Source organism: Pelodiscus sinensis, chromosome 2, assembly GCF_052426305.1.
Source record: "Pelodiscus sinensis isolate ZL-2025 chromosome 2, ASM5242630v1, whole genome shotgun sequence".
Classification (NCBI taxonomy): Eukaryota; Metazoa; Chordata; order Testudines; family Trionychidae; genus Pelodiscus; species Pelodiscus sinensis.
Genome location: NC_143053.1, coordinates 206,232,013 through 206,254,827, shown reverse-complemented (window position 1 = coordinate 206,254,827; position 22,815 = coordinate 206,232,013). Strand labels below are relative to the sequence as shown.

At 44.1% G+C, this 22,815-nt stretch overlaps 1 protein-coding gene across 7 annotated transcripts in view; it reads right to left on the bottom strand.

Annotated features, from left to right (window-relative positions):
- The window catches only part of CRPPA (CDP-L-ribitol pyrophosphorylase A), a 173,695-nt gene extending 160,528 nt beyond the window's left edge, over positions 1–13,167 (bottom strand). The window contains exons 1-2 of one of the 7 annotated variants that reach the window (XM_075922288.2): positions 12,690–13,167; positions 936–1,215 (exon numbers count right to left, since the gene is read on the bottom strand). In XM_075922288.2, the coding sequence (XP_075778403.1) occupies positions 936–1,215; positions 12,690–12,844 (435 nt within the window). In that variant the 5' untranslated portion in view covers positions 12,845–13,167. Of the gene's footprint in view, positions 1–935; positions 1,216–8,176; positions 8,435–11,045; positions 12,543–12,689 lie in introns of those variants that run through there. The other 6 variants (XM_075922285.2, XM_089776680.1, XM_089776677.1 and 3 more) reach the window with 6 other exon arrangements.
- Positions 13,168–22,815: the final 9,648 nt, after the last annotated feature.

Below are 22,815 nucleotides of genomic sequence, written 5' to 3'. Positions count from 1 at the left end.
CCACCAAATTGAGTATACATCTTCCTTTTATCATAACTGAAAGCAACATAAGGGTTTGCTTGTGCCAAGAAAACAGGATGTGCCTAGAATGCGATTACTTCTCTTAAAACCAAACAGAAAAAGAGACAGAAGTTTTGTCTACATTTGCAGCCTATTTTGCAATGAGGTTTAACAGGTAGTTCAAAATAGGGCTTTATTTCGAACGCCCGTTTCACTGCCGCATGTAGATGAGGGCAGTTATTCCGGGCTTGTAAATTTCAAAAAATGGCGCCCTGACGGGAAGATACAAATCAAGCGCGGGATATTTAAATCCCGGGCTTGATTTGCAATTCCGAATGCCTACATTTGCAACCCTATTCCGAAATAGGCTGCAAGTGTAGACATACCCAGAGTCACTAAATCAAGTACAGCGCTCAGAATTGACATAACTGAGTGAATGTTGAAAAAGATTGACCCAAGGTGAGCCAGAAAAATGGGATGAACCTGGAATAGGATTGTTTCCTCAATAAACCTTAGGGAAAAGAGATAAAACATAGAAATTTGGAGTAGAACTCTATTTTGGTAGAGCTAAAATTAATGCTTAAAGTCTGAAAATTAGAAGAAAATGTTACTGGAAACCAAAATGTACTACAACCTTGTTTTGTTAAAACATAGCAAATAATGAGATTATAGGGAATTTCCATTTTAAAAAATTACAAAAAAAATTTCATCAGAAAAAATGTTCCTACCTTAGAAGACTAATTCCATATCCTAATCCAAATAAGGCCCTTATCTTGTAGGCATGTGCACCCAAGCTGATCTGCTTACATAACTGGATCCTATATTTATGCCACTTAAAAGGAACGGTATTAAAGCTGAAGTATTAAAACAATGTAATTTTACTTTAGACCAATGTAAGAGAGCTTTACAAAGTTTAATTGCAGTGCTGTACATACCCCATGTTCTTTAGCAGCCAAAACAACTTTAAGAAGAATATCTTCCTCAACAAATGGCCTCACAGCATCATGGATAATCACTACTTCTGGTTTCTGGAGTGGACAGCTGGAGAGCTTGCTATTTAGAAAGATTTTCAGTCCATTGAAAATTGACCGGTGGCGAGTCACTCCACCTTCTACAACCGTAATTCGTTTGTGGCCATATTTTTCAATTATAGATTTCATTGTTTCAATGTTCTCCAGAGAGACCACCACCACGATATCTGATATCCAGCTTATTCTGTAAGAAATTAGAGAATCATAAATATTGTTTGCATGTATTCTTAAATAAAACTTCTAACACCTGCATTAGGACTAAAAATTAATAATTTCTTGTAGTGAGAAACATAATTATCAGTAAAAATACGATCACAATGATGCACTTCTCAACATTCTAAAGTGGCTATATAATTTTGAAAGTTTAGCTTATGGCTCATTTCATGATCAGCTGGGTGAACCTCACCTTCTACATCCACATTGAGACCCAATGAAATCAATGGGATTCAGTGCAGGTGTTTGCCCACACACAAGAAGTTGCAGGACTGGCGAGTAAGACTTCAGATGTACCAGACAGAAATCTCCTTGTCAACCCTCCTCAACAACTAATTCAGTCCAATCTCATTCGGGTTCCCAATGATCTATAACTTACCTTTTAAATGCTTGTGCGCTCTAACCAATAGCTGAAGTCTCACTGCTCTTAGCCTCTAGCCCATATCATTTGGTACACAGGATTTTGGACTATTCCAAGTTCTATTGTGTGTGTCAGTCAGTGGTAAAAGTAAAATTAATTTCTTCCCAGAATGAGGGCAGGACAGGCGCATACCAGCTAAGGCAGTGGTCACCAACCAGTAGATCGGATCTACTGGTAGATCTTGGAGCCTCTGACAGGTGATCCTGACTGGTTGGGCGGGGAAAGCTGTGAAGCACTGGCATTTCAGTTGCCCCTCCACCTGCTGCCATAGTGTTCGTTCCTGCCCTCTGTCTTGGAGCTGCCCCCTTGGGAGCCTCCTGCTTGCTATGCAGGGGGTTGGGGTCGGGGGAATGCTGATATCAGGGTGTCTCTTCTCCCCCCCACTTCTATATTCTATCTCCACAGAGAGAAGGGGTTAGAGGGAGCTTGGCAATGCAAATCTATCACTCACACACTGTGTGTGTGTCTGTCATTCTCACAAACACACACTGTCCTCCACTCTCCTCTCCTGACTCAACACATACGTGGGTGGTTGTTGTTACTTCTTTTACTGCTTGCAAAGTAGGTTATTTTGGGTTTGTGACTGGTCTGTGCGTTTCATAATTGTTATTTCTCTCTTACTCTTATATTTAATTCTTGAGTAGTGAGTTGTAAAATGCCTATCCTGTCATGGCTGGAGTAATTATCCCTATCCCTATGGTAATTGCTGCTCCTAAAAATGGTTGGCATGTCCCTGCAGCCCCTGAGAAAGGCAGAGCAGGGGGTCTCTACATGCTGTCCTTGCCTGCAGACACCACTCCTGCAGCTCCCATTGATCAGTAATGGGGAATTGTGGCCAGCAAAAGCTGTGGGCTCAGTACATGTAGATGAAGGGCAGCACATGGCACCATGGAGCCATTGCTGTACATGCCAGCTGCTTCCAGGAGTGGTGCAGGCCGAGGGCAGGAGTAAGCCTGCCTTAACCCCACTGCTCCGCCATCCGGAAACAAACAATCTCAGTTAAATTGGTACCCAGCCAGAGCCTGCTTCCTGAACCCCTGTTCCAGCCCTAAGCCGCCTCCTACACCCAACCTCCTGCCCCAGACATGAGCCCCCCTGCACCCAAACTCCTTCCCAGAGCTTGCACCCTGAAACCCCTCCTGGATCCCAATCCCCCACTCTGGGCTAAGCCCAGAGCCCCTCCCACACTCGTACCCCTTGGCCCAAGACCAGAGCCTGTACCCCCCTACTCCAGCCTGGTGAAAGTGAGTGAGGATGGGGGAGGTAGGAGGATGGAGTGAGCAGGGTGAGGCCTCAGAGAAGGGGTAGAGTAGGGGCAGGGCCTCAAAGCAGGGGCAGGAAGGAAGTGGACCAAGTGTATTTGGGTTTGAGGTAGATCTTACATTGCACTTAAATTGAAAAAGTGATCTTGTGGTTACAACGGTTGGAGAACACTGAACTAAGGGGCATGACACGACCAACCATTTCCCTTTCATGTGACTCCACCCCGTCCCTGTGTCCCCACACTCTTCTCCTCCTCTCTTCATCCTGCATTACCTGATGGAAGGAGGGGCTGTGGGCATTACAACAGCTGGGGGAGCTGCCAGAACTCTATCTTTTGATGGTAAACGTCACTAAAACTTTTTAAATTTAATATCAGTTGGCAAAATTAGTTTTAAAACAAAAAAAGGAAGGAATATTTGCAACTATAAAAAAATTTAAAAAGAAGCTTTCAGTCTAATCCGATCTCATACAATATGGAAAAGAATCTGTACAAAACAGTAACTGAGAAATAGATATGCTTTGAGCTCCCAAAATGCTTTATAGTCTGATGCGCTCACACACAAATCAAATTGTTATAAAACTAGATAATCACCAAACAGTATAGACATGAATACTAATTATGAAAATTTCCAAATGAGTAAACATGTGATTAAAATAATGGGCCTCCAACTCTGATCATAGCAAACATTTGGAGAAATTTACTTTAAACCACTTCAAAGGTGAGCTCACTGGAAATAATTTTTTTTTGACCAAATGAAATGTAATGTTAAATGCAAAGTGATGCATACTGGAAAACATAATCCCAACTATACGTGTAAAATGATGAGGTCTAAATTAGCTGTTACAACTCAAGAGAGATCTTGAGTCGTTGTAGGTAATCCTCTGGAAACACCCATTCAATATACAGCAACAGTTGAAAAAGTGAACAGAATATTGGAAATCATTAAAAAAGGAGTAGATAATAAGACAAAGTATTCATCATCATCAATAACCATGGGCTCAGCGCCCGTTGGTGTCCGATGTCTCCTTCACTATTTCCTTCCATCTTTCCCTGTCCAGTGCGGAATAGCTTAGTTTCTGTAGACTAGCTCCGCACTAATCTACTATATCATCTACCCATTCTCTGTGGGGTCTGCCTCTCCTATTCAGACCATCCATTATGCCAAATACCAAGGTCTTAACTTTTTGCATATCATTCATTCTGCATATATGCCCGAATAGCTGTAACTTCCATTGTATAACCTTCTGCAGTAGGTTCTCTTTCGGCTGTATCTTCCTATATAATTCCTCATTGGTAACCTTCTGCATCCATCCTATTCTCAAGATCTTTCTATAACAACCCCCCTCGAACGCCAATATACTTCTCTTCGAATCACATCCATACAACATGCTGCTAAATACACACATTTTCAAGACGCTCAGCTTTGTTCCTAAGCTTGTTCCTCATAGAACGAGGTATACAGAGGTCCCTGAAAGAACACGTTTGCTCTTACACACACACACACACACACACACACACACACACACACACACACACACACACACAAAGCAGAAGAGCAAACGCGTTCCCTGGACGTGGTGGTATCCCGGAAAGCCCCCGCAGTCTAGACATAACCTAATGCTGTTTAAAAAACACAGATATTCAGTTAATATCTACCACTTCTGAAATTGTCATAAAGAGATACCAACACACAAGTCTGCCAACAGGATTTGGCATGTGAGATTTCATGTCAAGTAGGAATACATCACAGGAAGCCAGAATACAATATGTATAGGACAGAACTGACAAGCCTTGGGCAATTTATTATAGCAGATTCTTGGCAGGATGAAACCCTTTGACATGTTTGGACTGAATAACTAGCTGAGTTCAGCTTGCTAATCTCTGACAACAGAGGTTTTTCTGAAAGACTGAAAATGTATGGAAGAGTATACTCCCTCCTTTCTTTAGAACTGAATAGTCTGCTCCTTGCCACTAAGTATATGTCAAAAGACAAGATGCTTTAGAGGTTTTTGGAACCAGAAAGTCTTGGATCATTGCAAAATACCTTCAAGGAAAGTGCTTTTCTGTGTATACATTGAATATAAAATTCTGAAATCAAATGGGTGATGTAAATCAAATGAGAAAAAAAATGTGCAATTTTATATGTAGATAATGTATCACAGATATTGGTCCTTTTTATTGCATTTGGACTGAACAGAATGATGTTGAAGGTAGGGAGGTGATAGTATATACATTTAACTGATGAGCCTCAACTCATCAGTTAAACTTCACAACTACACACAAGTCCACCCTCTCCCAACATCAGAGGCACCTTTTAAGCTGGCTACACGCATGAACTGACTCCTGCGGAGCTTCCTCCCCTCTGCATGTAAATGTGCAACTGCTAAACATTTCAGAAAAAACTAAAAAAAGCCACGCTTTTAAATATCCCTAGTTGAAGGCCAATGAGTTTTAGTGCAGGATATAGTTATTGCTGAGTCAGCAAGAAGTAACTTTTAATTAATTTTACACTGACTCCAATATTCAAACATTAAATGACTGAAGAAATATTAGAAAGAAGAAAATGGTTCAATAAACTGCTGACAGGTTCTTTGGGAAAGAGGCTTCCCTCTCATCCTTATCCAGTTTTTTCTCTGTCTGCTAGACTCTTCTCTCCAAAACACTTGGGCTGTGTCTACATTGTCATCCCTTTCCGGAAAAGGGATGCTAATGAGACACTTCGGAATTGCAAATCCGCGGGGGATTTAAATATCCCCCGCGGCATTTGCAATTCCGAAGTGTCTCATTAGCATCCCTTTTCTGGAAAGATATGACAATGTAGACACAGCCTTGCAATATACATTTGAGGAGGGGGGTGTTTTATTTTTTGTTGTTGTTTCCTGTATAAATGGAGGGAAACAGCTAGTAACTTCCTACTGCATATGCAGATCTATAACTATTACATTGGACAAGAGTGCCCTGCTGGCCTGCAGAGCAGAAATGAAGAAGAGTCCAATTCTAGTTCTATTTGAAGTTAGTGATAATAGTTTCACTGAGATAACTGAATGCAGGAATAGGTCTGAAGAAAATGACCCTTTTTATTTAAAAAAAAAATCTCCAGGTTATTGGCTTTTGTATTCCTTTCCCGATTCTACATAAAATGTGCTACTTTCAACAGAAGGGAGCAAGAAGCTAAAGCAACTTTGTTATTGGTTAGTGGATTGAAAATTCTATTACAAAAACCAATCAGAAGGATTAAAGTAATAAGAGTTGTGAGAATACTGAAATAACCATATGACGACTGTTCAAATCCCTAAACTCCTATTGGCTATTAAAGATTGCCCAAGCACGAGGATTCGTGTTCACAGTTAGTCAGCAATTAGTGTACATCAGTCATGTAAATCCACAATGAGACAAAAGTGAACTGCATCAAGGGCAGAAAAGCTGCAATTATGATTCAGTAATTATACAACATCTCTGTACATTGAGGCCTTTTCCTGAGCAGAATTTAAGTAATGATATTAGCATGTTAATTAACATAGTCTGAAAATCTATCATGGATAAATTTATGTACTCTACATAAAACATGTTAAACTGATCGAAGAGCTGAGGTTTTAACTTGACTAGTTTAACATGTGTTATATGCAATAGCCTGTCCACACTAAACTTTAAAAAAAAATACCTTAACAGCTACTAGCTACATGCATATTAACATTGCATCTTAAATCCTAGTTTTAATTATGCCTGACTGTACTGTCCATTTCATCATATTGTAGTGCCTAATAATTCCATTTGCTTGTAAATTTACACAGCACGCAATCTTTATTTTCCCACTTCTCACATAAGCGTTCACAGGTATCTCCAGCTAAGTCAAAGCAATCCAAACATTTGAACAGCAGTACAGCTTGGAAAGAGTACATCAATGGGGCAGTCTTAGGACTTTTATAAAGGATGTTTTCTATCCTTCAAGAAGAATTCTAAGATATAACAAGAAAGAGTATTACATTTCCATTCTATTTTTAGGTGCCTATACTTTTGTCAAACTAATTTATTTTGAGCTAAAATGTCTGTGTTGACTCAGCTCAGAGATGATTTGTTAAATAACCAGAGGATAATTAAGGTATACCCAGGGGCGGCCCATCAATATAGACGAACTAGGCGGTTGGCTAGGGTGCCAAGTTAAATGGGGTGCCAAATGGTGGCGCAATATCATTGAGGGGTTCGGAGGTGGGGGCGCTGATTGCATGGCTCGCCTAAGGCGCCAGTTGCTGGCAGCTAGTCTAGGGCTGCCCTGTGCCCGACATAGGTTTTTTTCCCCATTTGGTGAGTGCAAGAGAAGCTGATTCTCCTGAAACATGGATATATTATGGTAGCATGTGTCATTTTTAGGTCTGTTAATATGCCTATATGTTGCTACATTTGTGATAGATCCATATCCCACATTTATTATTTGGATTTATGAAGTGGTTGAGACGATCAAGAACTCCATAAAGGGTTGAGGCAGGTTAATGAAATATTCTATTATCTTAGCCTTATTGGGAAAATATCTGTAAAGCAATAGCCATCTAAGGAGGAAATGGTATCTTTAGTTTAATGTAAATGACACTGAGTCAAGTTCCTCCCCGGTAAAACTGAATTGACATCAGAAGAGAATTGACCCTACATGCTTTCAGAAAATATTTTAAGATGTTTCCCTCCCCATAACCCTGTCAAAAGACTACAAAGATACCTTTTTCAAGTCTTTGATGAAATACCACAAGGTACATGAGCATTGAGGTCAAAGTTTTCAAAACTGACTAGTGAATTCTAATGTACAAACTGAACTATAGGGCCTGCTTTTCAGAAGTTCTGAGCACCTGTCCTCTGAATATAATTAAGCATCTTTAAGGTGTCTCAGGGTAGACACCAAAAAAAAAAAAAAAATCACAATTACTTTTAATTGTGATTTTAAAATCACTCAAAGATTCAGACAGAAAATTGCCTATTTCCCCTGAATATTTGTTACCATTTCAGGAGCAGAGGAGGCAGAGTGGTAGAAGTTATATGTCACCTAGAAGCAATTTATTAGAGTAGCTAACTAGACAATGTCAGGGGAAGATGTTATACAGGGATTCTATCTTTCCCAGGATTATCAATAACAAACTGCAAATTGTTTGATTATTTTATACTCTCCTGGCTCAATTATTGAAATGTTAGTTTACACATCCAGGCAAAGAAGTGAAAACGAGGGGGGGGGGGCTCCTTAGACCCAGTAGGCAGGCTACTCACATCCCCACATCTTGGTGATTTCCCTCTTCAGTACAGCTAGGCTGTGAAGTCTGTTTTCTTCTTCTCACTTTTGCTCCAGACATACCAGCCAGCATCTCTGAGGTTATTCCAAAGTGGAAGTAATCTGCATCAGTGAAGAGACTGGCATAGTTTATTTATTGCTTGGAATAAAGAGGAAGCACTAAATTAGACCATGATTCGGAGTCTATTCAGGTGCTGGTCCTAAGTGGACTGTAGAGTTAATACCCAGATGTTGTTTTTTTTTTTAAAAATCTGTGGAACAGCATTTATAATATCATTGTTTGGCTAAAAACTGTGATTTCCCAGAGCTTCATGACTGCAAAAAAAATGAAGGTTTTTTTTTAAATATTTTATTTTTCTGAAAATATTTCTTTCCTAGTCCTCACTGCACTCTCTTGCCCATATTTTTAAGTTAACTACAGACTATTATTCCTTTCCTGACTCCCACAAATTTTGGCAGAGGTGAAAGAGATGAGCTGTGACAAATACTGAATTAGAGGTTTTGATTGGTTACAGTTGTGATTTGTTTTGTGACTGGCTGCTGGTGAACATTAAGCAGAGAAAACAAATAATATTCTTTCTCTGTCAAAAATTACTGAAACAGAGAAGCAGTCTTTATTGCTGGGTTAAGGAAGAAAAAGAATCTGAATGTTGGTGTTCTGCAAGTGTCCAACAGCACTGAGTGGTGGGAGAAGGGACCTACCTTATCCAAATCTCCAGCCTCCAAAAACTTGAAGGCCTGTTTTATGTAACATGCTATGAAAGGGTCTATATAGTACGTGTCGGCTCCTCCCTCCCACATTTTAAATTACCCAAGGTCCTGGCCTTTGTATTATGTTCACATTTGAGATTATAAATTAAAGCTCTATTAACCATCCAAATAGTCACATGCCTAATACCCAGAAACCATTTAACTTGGAAAAAATATATTAATTGTAGTGTCCCTATACTTTAATTTGCTTCAGCACCAACAAAGAAAAGACACAGATGCAACCTTGCATGATGTTAGCTATTAGTTTGCAATTCAACTAGAGGTACTTCAATTAAATCTGCAAGACAGTTCATGTTTTCTGTTTGTATTACTGTATTTGTGGTGCCAAGGACAAGCATACAGGAAGCCTGTAGTGATTTGTGATTGAGAGCACTGCATTCCCTCCACTTCCCCTAAACAAGAAATCACATCTTTCAATTTATCTCAGGAATATCAATCAACACTAACCACATCTTCATTGCCAAAGCTTTGGCTACGTGCAGCAAAGTAAACACAGGAGAAGCATGTTAGGAACAGTCATAAGTGGTGTGCTTGGTTTAACTGAATTTTATTCATATATATTCTTATATCAGAAACACTTGCTCGTCTCAAATACAGTAAACTTCCGATAATCCAGCACTTTTAGGACCCAGGGAGTGCCGGATTATCAGATTTGCAGGACTATCAGAAGAGGGGCTATGAGGGGTCTGTGGTGGGGGGGATGTCCGGCTCTGCCCCAGGCGTCCCGGATTCAGCCGCTGCTGGTCAGTTTCAGCAGCAGCTGAATCCGGGACGCCTGCAGCAGAGCAGCTGGAGTGCTGCCTGGTTGGTCCGGTAGCACCGACCCTTGGCACAGCAAGACCAACCCGGCAGCACCCCCAGCTGCTCTTGGGGACGCTTGGGGCAGAGCAGCTGGGGTGCTGCCGGGTTGGTCCCGCAGCACCGCTCCTCGGCACTACTGGACCAACCCAGGAGCCCCCCAGCTGCTCTGCCCCAGGCATCCCCAAGTCAGCCGCTGCTGATACTGACCAGCGGCTGACTCCAGGAAGCCCGAGGCAGAGTTGCTCTGCCCCAGGGTTCCTGGAGTCAGCCGCTGGTCAGTTTCAACAGTGGCTGAATCCAGATGCCTTGGACAGAGCAGATGGGGCGCTGCCGGGTTGGTCTGGTAGCGCCAACCCTTGGCACTGTGAGACCAACCCGGCAGCACCTCAGCTGCTCTGTCCCAGGTGTACCCAAGTCAGCCACTGCTGAAACTGACCAGGGGCTGATTCCAGGAAGCCTCGGGCTTCCTGGAGTCAGCTGCTAGTCAGTTTCAGCAGCAGCTGAATCGGGGACAGCTGGGGTGCTGCCGGGTTGGTCCCGCAGCCCCGAGGGGCAGCGCTACGGGACCTACCGGCAGCACTCAAGCTGCTCTGCCCCCGGTTTCCCAGATTCGGGGGCTGGTCAGTTTTAGCAGCGGCTGAATCGGGGAAGCCGGGGGCAGAGCAGCTCCAATGGTCCAGCTGCCCAGAGCACTTCCAGGTTCCTGATGGTGCCGGACCATCAGGAGTGCCGGAGCATCAGATGCCGGACGAATGGAGTTTTACTGTATGTAGTTCTAACAATAGCCTATAACAGTGGTCACCAACCAGTAGATTGGGATCTATGGGTAGATCTTGGAGACTCTGACAGGTGATCCTTACTGGTTTGGCCTAGATAAAAGCTATCAAGCACTGGCACTTCAGTTGTCCCTCCACCCATTGTGATGCTGCTCCTGCTCTCTGCATTGGAGCTGCCACCCTGGGAGCCTCCTGTTTACTATGCAGGGTGTGGGACGGAGTGAGGGGGAGGTTTGCTGATATCAGGATGTCCTCCCCCCATATCCTCACAGAGAGAAGGGGGTAGAGGGAGCTTGGCAATGCAAATCTGTCACATTCACAAACACACTGTCCTCTACTCATCTCCCAACCCAACACATACATGTATTCTTGTTACTTCTTTTACTACTTGCAAAGTGAGTTATTTTTGTTTTTTGACTGGTCTGTGCATTTAATAATTTTCATTTCTCTCTTATGCTTACATTTAATTATTTGAAGAGTGAGTTCTAAAAAGCCTAACCTGTCATGGCTGGAGTAATTATCCCTATGGTAACTACTGCTCCTGGAAGTGGCTCGCATGTCCCTGCAGCTCCTGAGAAAGGCAGAGCAAGGGGTCTCCACATGCTGTCCTTGCCTGCAGACACCACTCCTGCAGCTCCCATTGATCAATAACAGGAAACCGTGGCCAGCAGAAACTGTGGGGTCAGTGCTGAAATGAGCGCAGCACATGGCACCATGGAGCCATTGCTGTACATGTCAGAGTGGTACAAGGGTACAAGAACTGGTACAGGGTCATGGCAGGAGTAAACCTACCTTAACCCCATGGCTCCACCATCCGGTAGCCATCTCAGTTAAGTGGAATCCTGTCCCATTCCTGAACCCCTTCCTGCACCCAACCTCCTGCCCCAGACATGAGTTCCCCTGCACCCAAACTTCTTCCTAGAGCTTGCACCCTGAACTCCCTCCTGGACCCTAATCCCCTGCCCTGGGCTAAGCCTGGAGCCCTGCACTCTGAATCCTTTGGCCCAAGACCAGAGCTTGCACCTGTCCCCCACCCTGGTGAAAGTGAATAAGATTTGGGGAGGAAGGAGGATGGAGTGAGCAGGGTGAGGCCTCGGAGAAGGGATGGAGCAGGGGCAGTGCCTAAGAGAAGGGGCAGGAAGGAAGTGTGGCAAGAGTATCTGGGTTTGAGATAGATCTTACATTGCACATAAATAGAAAAAATGATATTGTGGTTAAAAAGGTTGGAGACCACTGGCCTATTATGTGGTAAAAACAGGACCAAATTCACCAACAGTAAGTGGATTCAGATCCTGGTCACCACATAGTCTTGTTCTTGCTTACTCCAGCCTTCAGTAAAGCCCAACTGTTTCCTACTGGAATATAAATATAATTGGTTATGATTATGAGCACAGGTGGGGTGGCAGGGTTCCCAGTTTGCTGGCAAACAAGTATATTTGGGAGCGGGCATGAAACAAATGACAAGAGCTCCAGGGATATGAAGCAGAGGACCAGAGGCCCAAGGGGGAAAGGAGACACATAAGGGGTCAGCAAACAAACAGAATATTCAAGAGCAGAGGGCCCAGGGAGAGCACTGGAAAACTAGGCAAGAGAGCAAAGAGCTTCAGCACAGTGGGCAGCAAGAGTAGGCAAGTTGGTGCCAAAGTGCCCAGGGACATGAGAGTGAGAACTTGAGGTGCAGGGTGCTGCCAGCCACCCCTGCCCCAGGGCTCTGCACCTGCCTCCAGCTGTGCCTAGGTTGCCAACTGCCCCGGAATGGAGACCAGATGGGGAGAACTGACAACCCGAAGTGTGACCCCAGCTTGGGGTGGTGAGAAAAAGGAACAGGCGAGGTGGGGGGGGGGGGGGGGCAGCTCAGCTCACTAAACATAGTTCCAGTGCAGGGAGGGATCTGGGGTACAGGCAGCTGGGCTCTGGCGGGGGTGAAGGGCTCAGAGCCCCCAGGCAGGCAGCGCCGGGCGAGGCGAGGACAGAAGGGGCAGTTTGCTGGGGGGGGGGGGCAATCGGGGGAGGGTGCAGCGGGCTAAGAGGGGCTGCTGGTCTGAGGGGAAGATGTGGGCGGGGCCGTGGGGGAATGGGCGGGGCTGTGGGGCGGGAAGAGGGGAGCCACGTGCGGGAAGGGGGGGGGGGAGCGGCTCTTTACCTCTCCAACGCGCGCACCGTGTAGCTGACGAGCGGCCTGCCCAGCAGGGCGCAGAACTGCTTCGGGGTGGCGCCCCCCAGCCGCTCCCCGCTCCCGCCCGCCGGCAGCACCGCAGCCACCGAGGCTGCGCCGCTCAGGAGAGCCCCTGGCTCCATGACGGGCCTAGGGCTGGAGCGTCCGCTCCCGAAGCTGCAGCTGGAAACCCGCTTCCCCCCCCCAACCCCAGGGCACGGCGCGATCCCGGCAGGGACGCGCCAGTCGGGAGCGAGCGGCCGATTTCCCCACCCGCCCGCGTCGCTTCTCTCCCCTGGAATGTCCGCGCTCCAGAGAATCCAGGCGCCCCCCTCCCGCTCTGTTCCTCGCCCGGGCTGAGGGGGCGGTGCGCGTCACTGGCCGGCTCTTTGCCCCACCAGCAGATGGGACCTTGTGAGGCAGGCCCGGCCGCGGGGCCTAGAAATCCCCGAAAGGGCGGTGAAGATAGGCACCAGCGTGCGCATGCGCACCTAGGAAGCTCTCTCTGCCTGTGGCGGCGGGGGCCGCTGCGCGTCCGAGTTCCCGGACCATCCTGCTGCCGGGTGGAATGGAACCGCACCGCCTGCCTTAGCGCTCCCCCTCGGGCGGCGCGGGGACAGGACTAAACCTTCTGTAGGGTTAGTCTCTAGGCCACCCGGCCGCTGACGAAAATAGTTCTGAACGCAGGAGGGGTGTGAGCGTAAAGGTGCACAGAGTCAGCCCAGGAGCCCGGCCTTAGCAGGGAGCCTTCACGGTTATACACAGACCCTCCTCCCCGCGCATCTGCCTCTGTAGCGGGTGGGAGAAGGGAGGCAAGTGGGAGCTGGTGCACAGGGGGAACTAGCTCCCGCGGAGCTGCCCACCCATGCTGCTGCCGCCTCGGATACAGAGGCAGCAGCACAATATGGGGGGGGGGAGTTGTTACGTGTAACCATTAAGGTTAACTAGGAGGAGAGAGCAGGTGAGAGCCAATGCTCAGGGTAAAAACTGGTTTCCAGCCATCTGCTCCTACCTGCCCTCCCACCTGCCTCTAATACAGAAGCGGGGGAGTGGCTCCACTGGCTTGCCTCCTCTTCCCTTCCACTGTGTGAACATGGAGCCCCTGCCATTGTCAGCAGTTAATCTAAATAAAACTATGGTACGCCCACATCTTGAATACTGTGTACAGATGTGGTCTCCTCACCTCAAAAAAGATATTTTGGCCTTAGAAAGGGTTCAGAAAAGGGCAACTAAAATGATTAGGGGTTTGGAACGGGTCCCATATGAGGAGAGGTTAAAGCGACTGGGACTTTTCAGTTTAGAAAAGAGGAGACTGAGGGGGGATATGATAGAGGTCTATAAAATCATGAGTGGTGTGGAGAGGGCTGATAAAGAAAAGTTATTTATTAGTTCCCATAATAGAAGAACTAGAGGACACCAAATGAAATTAATGGGTAGCAGGTTTAAAACTAATAAAAGAAAGTTCTTCTTCACACAGTGTGTAGTGAACCTGTGGAACTCCTTGCTAGAGGAGGCTGTGAAGGCTAGGACTATAATAGAGTTTAAAGAGAAGCTGGATAAATTCATGGAGGTTAGGTCCAAAAAAGGCTATTAGCCAGGGGATAAAATGGTGTCCTTGGCCTCTGTTTGTCAGAGGCTGGAGAGGGATGGCAGGAGACAAATCGCTTCATCATTGTCTTCGGTCCACCCTCTCTGGGGCATCTGGTGCTGGCCACTGTCGGCAGACAGGATACTGGGCTAGATCGACCTTTGGTCTGACCCAGTACAGCCGTTCTTATGTTCTAAATAAATGCATTTTAACGTCCCTAGAATGCAGCAATTATTTGGATGTCCATGTGGAGTGACAGTTTGAAAAATACCTCAATGTTATGCATTATCAGTTATTAAGTACCCTATCTTGCAATCACAGCACCTGTTCCTTAAAATGGTTTTCATTGCCTGTCTGTATCACTTTGGTCTTGACTGAATACAGCTGTTTACCATCTTAGTTCCTATTTTATGGGCCTACATAAGCAGTGAGCAATAATTTTTTTATGGGGGTCCATTCCAAGATTTTTGGCAAGAGCCTCACTTCTATGAATGGGGTCAGAGGCAGCGGTTGGGTGCAGAAGGGAGATTGGGGTAGGGAATTGGTGTGCAGCAGTGGGTGTGGGGTCTGAGGAAGTTTGGGTGAAGGAGAGGGCTGTGATCTAGGGCAGAGGTTTGGGGTGGAGGATCCATGTGGGAGTAAGAGTGCAGGAGAGGATTCTGGCCTGGGGTAGAGGCTCTAGGAGAAGGTGCAAGGTCTGGGAGGGAGTTGTGAGATGGGTGAAGGGGTACAGAGAGTTTGGGTGGTGACCTGGGGCAAGGGAATGGAGGACAGGGAAGGAGAAGATTCTGGTTAGGGGGAGGGGTGTAAAAGGAGGTACAGGGTCTGAGAAGAAGTTGTGACCTGGGTTGAAAGGGGATACAGAGGGTTTGGGTGGGGTGCTAGAGATAGGCTCCAGCTGAGAGGCATTTACCTAGGCAGCTCTTAGCCAGCAGACTGTCTGCTGCAATCCAGCAATGGGAGGGCTTCCCACACTGCCCCTGCCTCCCTCCCCTTCAAAATTTCTCAGTTCCTATTGGCCAGAAATTGGCCAATGGGAGCTGAGAGATTTTGCTGGGGAGGGGGCAGGGCAGCATGCAAAGACTCCCTCCTCCCTCCCTGGCCATCTAAAGCAGAGAGCAGCTCCTTGTTTATAGCATGAGCTGTTCTCTGCCTAAGGGTTCCAGCAAGGCAGCCGCAGGCCAGATCCAACCTGCTAGCAGCCTCTTGTTCACTCCTGGCCTAGATCCACAAAGGAATGTAGGCATGTAAACTGAATATTTAGGTACCTATTTGCCCTGTTAAGTGCTACTTAGATCCACAAAACCCTGCTAGGATCCAACCTAATCCTGTAGATACCTAAACTAACTTGATGCCTAAATATATGCACTAAAACTGCCTGATGGCTTAAATTTCTGCCCCTGGGAATGTGAATTGCTGCTTCAGTCTAGGTGTCAGGCCATGTACCTCCTACTTGAGCCCCAGCATGATCCATGAATCAGAGAGAAGATAGGTACTTCTCCACTAAGTCACATGCAGGACCTGATCCAGTAGGTGTGCTAAGAGGCCCCCTAAATCTACAGACAGCAGCTAGGATCGGGATGGGAGGACCTCCATAACTGCATTTATCCCAGTGATTAGAGTGCTTACCCAGTATTGTATGTGGAAGACCCCTGCTTTAAGCCCCCCTCTCCTAACTGAGGAGAAGGGATTTGAATGGGGGCTGTCACCACTCAGGTGAGTGCATCTACCAGGGATGGACAATAAGCAGCCTACGGGCTGGACGCAGTTCATCAGTACCTGCACTGCTTCCTACAGCTCCCATTGGCCGGTAACAGTGAATTGCGACCAATGGTAGCTGCAGGCAGTCAGACCTGCAGATATTCAGGTAAATAAAACATCCAGTGGCCTGCCAAGGGCTAACTGTGATGAACTGCGTCCAGGCCATGGACTGATTATTGCCCATCTCTGGCATAGACCATTGGGATATAGGACATTCTGCCGTGGATCTCCATCAAACTATCTTATAGAAGCTGTCCCTCTAATTAAATAAATTATTAATTATGTTATTTGCAAAAAGCTTTTAAAAACCCAAACTTCACACTATATAAATGTAAAATGTATGAACCATAAAAATACACTAAACTGAAAATGTCCAAAAGTGCCACAGAGCATGACTGGCTAAACAATACTTTTTTCAGCATCGTCAGCAGCAAAGGAAGCATTCAGCCAAAATTGTCATCTTGTAGGGTTTTGTTTCACATAACAGTGATTTATTTAACAGTGACAAGCAGTAAAACAATCAGCCTGAGATGGAAATTAGCAGGTGTAATATCAAGTACAATTCATTTTGAAGAGAAGGAGTCCTGGTCTTATAAGTTAGCTGTCTAATCTTTCTACTGTTCTGCGTAGAGATATATGTAATTGTAGAGGCCACAATTTATTGTTTAATGTTGCTGGGATGGTTTCTTCGTCTGTATGTGTACAGGGCACAGCATGAACCTGAACCTATGGGTTTATCTGCTTACTTGCCAAATGCAATCTATAATACATTTCATCACGGGATCTCAAGGCATTAATCCTTCATCAATTCTCTCTAATTCTGAATGGGGAAAAATACATATTTTTGTGATAATTGTAAAAAAGCAGAATTGCATCTGCACCCCACTTACTGGACCAGACATTACAATAAAACATAAGGTAAATGTTTGTCTTGTGCAGCTCTCGAATTCCAAGCTTTTTAATCTAACATATAAAGGAGAATGTTTGTGCTCTAATAACTTTGACATTATAAGACCTACCACAAACAAACTTTCCATAGGATAACCTTTCCTCTAGAAGAAGGTTTTAAGGTACTGTGGGAGGGAAGAGATGAGAGACCGACCCCTCTCCCCAGGGTTGCACAGAGCTTGGCAGTGCGGGGAGAAGCGGCTTCCCCGCCATTGCTGGAAGCATATGGAGGCCCCTCTTCAATACTGCGATTGGCTCTAGGCTCAGTTGCCAACCAATGGGCGGGCAGGTTGCTGCCGGGGCTCGCTCTAGGTGGAGGGGGTGGGGCTGCTGTTACCGCCCAGCTGCCACTTTGAAAAAATGTCCAGGAGGTGCATCGGGGACCAGAAGGTGAGAGCAGGGTGGGGAGGGAATTAATGCGGAAGGGGCTGGTCCGGGAGGGCTGAACCATTGGGGGTGAGTGGGGGGTAGGGCAGGATTAGGGGAGCTGGATCGTTGGGGGGGCGGGCTGGTCTGGGGGGGCTGGACTGTTGGGAGCAAGTGGGGGGAGGGCAGTATTGTGGGGGGGTTGGGCCGGACCAGTGGGGGGAGGGCAGGATTGTAGGAGGATGAAGGAAGTGGGGCTGGACAATCCCGCAAGGAGTAAGTGAGAAATGAAGCCCATGATGGGGAGGGAGGGTCTCCTTTGAGGGGCACTGGCCCAAGTGGCAGCACTGGATGATGCTGGGTGGGTGAGAAATTAATCCAAGGCGGGGGCGGGATCCCTCAAATCTGCACTGGTCCTGGGTTTGATACTGGATGATCCTGGGGGTGAGAGATGCAGTCCATGGGAGGGGCAGCTAGTCAAGGGGGTGGTGCTGGAGGAGGGACTATAGAGGTGCTAGCAGGCTCAGGAAGTTGACTCATAGTTTCATCAAAAAAGATGGAAGAAGAGTTTGAGGTGTCACCTTGAAATCTCTCAGATTCAGTAGGGCCAGCCCCATTGATTGAGGCATCCCTATACTCAGCTCTAGATGAGAATTTGCAGACCCAGCATGCCTATCCCCTACTTCCCTACCAAAAAAACATTAGCTTCTACAAGGATAATTAACCCAAAAATACCATCTGATAGGAGGCAAAATATTGCACTATTGAAGAGGGGCCTCCATAAGCTTCCAGTAAGGGTGGGGAAACAAGCCATGGTAATGTGAGGGCTCTCCCTTCCACTGTGCTTTTAATGGCTCCAAGACTCATGACTTGGGAAGAAAACAGAGACATAGTTTCTATTGTTACTTTTGTATCTAAGTTTGCCAAGTCAAATAGCCCTGATTCTCAACATTGCAATGCCTCTTTTTTGAGTCAGAGATTTTGCTTTATGCAGCAGTAGAAAAGTAAGGGGGTCTGCCACAATAGCCAGATGTCAGGCACTGGCAGCTGCGCTGTGGCTGGAGGCTGTCAGGACCAGCTTCTGTTTTTCTAAATTTTGTTCCTCTGGTTTCCCGGGCAATGCCAGGTAAATCCAGCTAGTTGTTTATATACAAGAGGATTAAACTATAAATTGTTCTTCCCTTTCAAGCTTATTTGCTGCTGTGCTTTTTAGTCTTTATTAATTTAATATTAGGTTTCTCTGAGCAGGCATATAGAGTCAAGTTTGTCATGATCCTGATAGGTCCTACTCTCTGTATCAGCAGGAGTAAAGTTTGGCTTGAGGCTGTACAGTAGAGAGAAATTATTGAAGAAGTGATGATATTTTGTTCTACAGTTTCCGTTAAAATAATATCCTTGTGCTGAATCAAAATTGGCTATATATTTTTTACAGTTGTGATTGGAAAGGATTTGTGACCAAGTATTCTGAGAGCATTTGGTGAAATGTGCTGTAGATGTGAACCATTATTAATAATTTTGATTTATTTAAATAAACTGTGTTCCTATTTCATTCTACTTTAAGAGTCTTTGCGGTAGAGGTCACAGTGACCCTAATTCAGCAAGACTCTTAAATATCTTTATTCTCACAGAGAAAGATACAACATGATCCAGTGACTGAAATTTTAAAGCAACATAAATTCACAATGCATAAAGCAGAAGTAAATTTGTGAGAGTAATTCAGCCATTGGAACAGTCTACCAAGGTTTATGGTAGATTCTTCATCATTGTCAATTTTAAAATTAAGATTGGATTATATGTTTTTCTAAAAAATTCACATGAGGAATTATTTTGGGGGAGTTCTGTGGTTTGTTATGCAGGAATTCATACTGGATGACCACAAATGGTTCATTCTGGTCTTTGAATATATTAGTCAGTTCTGCTGATGTCAATGGTACCGCTCACATGCTTAATGTTTAGTACATGCATGAATATTTATAGCATTAGATCTATTTATGTTCTTATGTTCTTAAATTAATGAAATTAAAAATTTAAAGTATAGATTTCAAGAGTAAATTGATTTAAACTGAATTATTTTAAAATAATTCAAAATAACACTTTTTAATGTGTACAGATTTTTTAGCATGACCAAAGAGTTTGTTTGGCCATCTTAAACTTTCTTATTAAACTTGTGTTTAATTTCAAGAGAGAGCTTTTGGAGTTAGGCCAGATCTTTTGAACACTTTTGCTTTTTTTCATTTCAGTGTACTAAAAGTGTTGTTAAAACCTTTTTTCTTCATCTTGATATTACCCTGAGGCATGACACAGCAGTAAATATACTATGAAGTCAAGCAGTAATAGGTTGGTTAAATGAGTGATGCAAACACTATCACCTTTCACTAAAACTTTTCTCAAGTTCTATACAACTACTAAGGTGTTGTTTTCTTTTACCTGTTTCATATATGTACTTGTGTATCTTGATACCCCTTCCCAAGGAAACAAAATGTGTTTGCAAGATTCTCTGCCAAGATTAGGGCAAGTGTCAGTGAAAACATTCCAGTTTTCATTTGCTTAATTAGCCTCTGCATTTTCTATACAAAAGCCTTAATTATATAATTTGTTTATATAGGTGTCTGTAACTTTCCTTAAAGTAACATTTGTTGGAATTTTTTATCTGTTCAAATATTGCAGATATCTGTCCAAGTCTGACAACCTCCCCTTTATAACAAGTGTCTGCTGATGACAAAATTTTCCCCTTTTTTCTTGGCAGTTGCTATCCTCTCCCGTAGTTCTTGTTCACTGAAGTGGAACATTTCCTCCACACACAAATTAAGAAGTTTCTAAATTGTATTGAAGAAAAACTGGATAATGTATTCTCAAAATATTTAATGTTCCAAATGCCAGATCTTAAATAGAAGCAGGACATATAAATATAGATGAATGTCAGAAAAATATTTTCAAAGTGCTTAAAATGGAAGAATAGAGGACACATATCTCAAGCTATGTGTAGACTGCAGGCTTTTTGCGCAAGAAGCTTTTGTTGGACGAGATCTTCCGCAAAAACTTCTTGCACAAGAGCGCATCCACATTGCAAAAGCACATTGAAAAAGTGATCACTTTTGCAAAAGCGAGCTTCCGGACTGCCTGGATGCTCTCTTACAAGTAAGCAGTGATTGCTATGGACAGAATGGCCACCAGGGCACCTGTGCTTTTTCCTTTTTCCTCTTCTTGTGCTAAAAACCCCTCTTCCCCATCCACACATGCCTTTTTGCGCAAGAGCTCTTGCGCAAAAAGGCGTTCTTCCTTGTAGAATGATAATTACCAATTGTGCAAAAGCTCCTCTGATCTTTCCAATTACTTTGCGCAAAAATGTGTTTGTGGTGTGGATGCTCCACGAGTTTTTCCAGAAAAATGGCTGTTTTTCTGCAAAAACTGCGTAGTGTAGACATAGCCTCAGAGAACTGGTAAAAGGGTACAGAGCATTTCTCATCAAGTTATTGGTTCACTCATAGGCCTAGATCCTGAAATAGATTTAGGCTCCTAATTTCCATAGATTTCAGTGGATGTTAGGAGTTCAAAAATACCTTCCAGGATCTAGGCTACAGACTTTGTAAAACTGTTAGAGGCAGGTAGCTGCATCACACCACTGAAAGTGGGAAAGATTGGTAATGTGTTGAAACTTTTGGCAGAGAAGCTAAGGAGCTGCCAGAGCTAACCCTGGCTCCTGCCCATGGGCTAGTATTTGCTCACTGCTGCTCTAAAACTTTTTTTTTTAAAGATTAAAAGGTTCACAAATCAGTGTTATACAAGGCAGGCACTTTGCCCAAAGCACCTGTTAAAATGGTAACACTGTAAAAAAAAAAACCCACACGCCCTTTTATTTAAGAAGTACTAAGCCAGTCTGTTACTGGTAATACAGCCTCAGTTTGCTTCTGACTGTAATCTCACTTTACCTGATGCCATTTTAGGTACCTGACAATTTAGTTGTGACCAGCATGTTTGTTGGGAAGTAACTTTATACATCAAAGTAATCTCTTCTGCACCTTTTTGGCCAGTCAAGTGTGGTCCTGCTTGCATTCACTGTGAAGTTCAGATGAACATTTCTGGCATACTAAGGATGACTAAGGAACACTATTAATATAACAAGAGTCACAGAAGCAGTAGTATAGTGATAGAAATGTAGCCATGTTAGTCTGGTGTAGCTAAAACAAAATACAGGACTATGTAGCACTTTAAAGACTAACAAGATGATTTATTAGATGATGAGCTTTCGTGGGCCAGACCCACTTCCTCAGATCTAATAGTGGAAGAAAATAGTCACAGCCATATATACCAAAGGATACAATTTAAAAAAGTGAACACATATGAAAAGGACAAATCACATTTCAGAACAGAAGGGGGATGCGGGGGGGGGGGGGGGGAGGAAGGTGAATGCCTGTGAGTTAATGATGTTAGAGGTGGGGAAGGGTAGATGTCTGTGAGTTAATAGTGTTAGAGGTGATAATTAGGGAAGCTATCTTTGTAATGGGTAAGAAGCAGTAGTGTAATAGTAAATACCAATAATACTTCCTATTTCTATAGGGCCTGTCATCCTATAATGTGCAACATTTTACAGATTCATTGAGTCTCACAGTGCCCTTGTAAGTTATGTAAACAGCAGTATCCCAAATCACGAGCACCTTGATATATCTATGAAGAGATGACTGAGAATGTGTGAGGATGTCATACACATACCAACCTTTTATTAATTACTGAAAAAGAAAGCAAACAAGAGCTGGAGCTTCCAAAATCTCCGACTCCAGCACCTGAAATGTAACTGGAACTTTCGCTCAACATTGTGTCAATGCAGCTTTAGGGTTCAAGTGACACTATTCATGCCAGTGCTATAAATTATTTATTACAAGACAGTTATTCCAAAAGAATGGTTACTCTTGCACCTGTGACTCTTTAAATGCTTCTTAACTGGACTTCCCACAACTTTATAGAATATTCTCTTGTAAGTCTCTTATAAAGAAGCAGAATCTGATACCTCTGCGTGTATTGTAGAGTACTTTATTTCACAAACAGCTCCATTGAAATCAATAGAACTGATTATCATTTATACAAAGGCATCTTTACACTGCTCTGGCAGTTTAAAGAAATCTTAAAGTGGATATAAATTACATTTACCCATTGTTACATTTATGCAATGTTGCATTGCCTGTTAAAGTTTTCTATGTGTGTGTTTTTAAATGTTACATATGTACATGTTAAGGAGATTGTTTTTAAAACAAATGTATAAGTATTTCAAGTAATTGTGCTGTATTGCATGAACAGCACTAATTAAGAAGGAAAAGTAGAATAATTACTTGTAAATGGAAGTCTTGAGAGATTTTTCAGGTAGTGGGCAAAATAATTTACAAAGAGTAGGGGGAAAACTAATGTGTCAAGACATCCACGTATGCAGCTTAGTTGTGAAATGATCTGAAAGGTTGG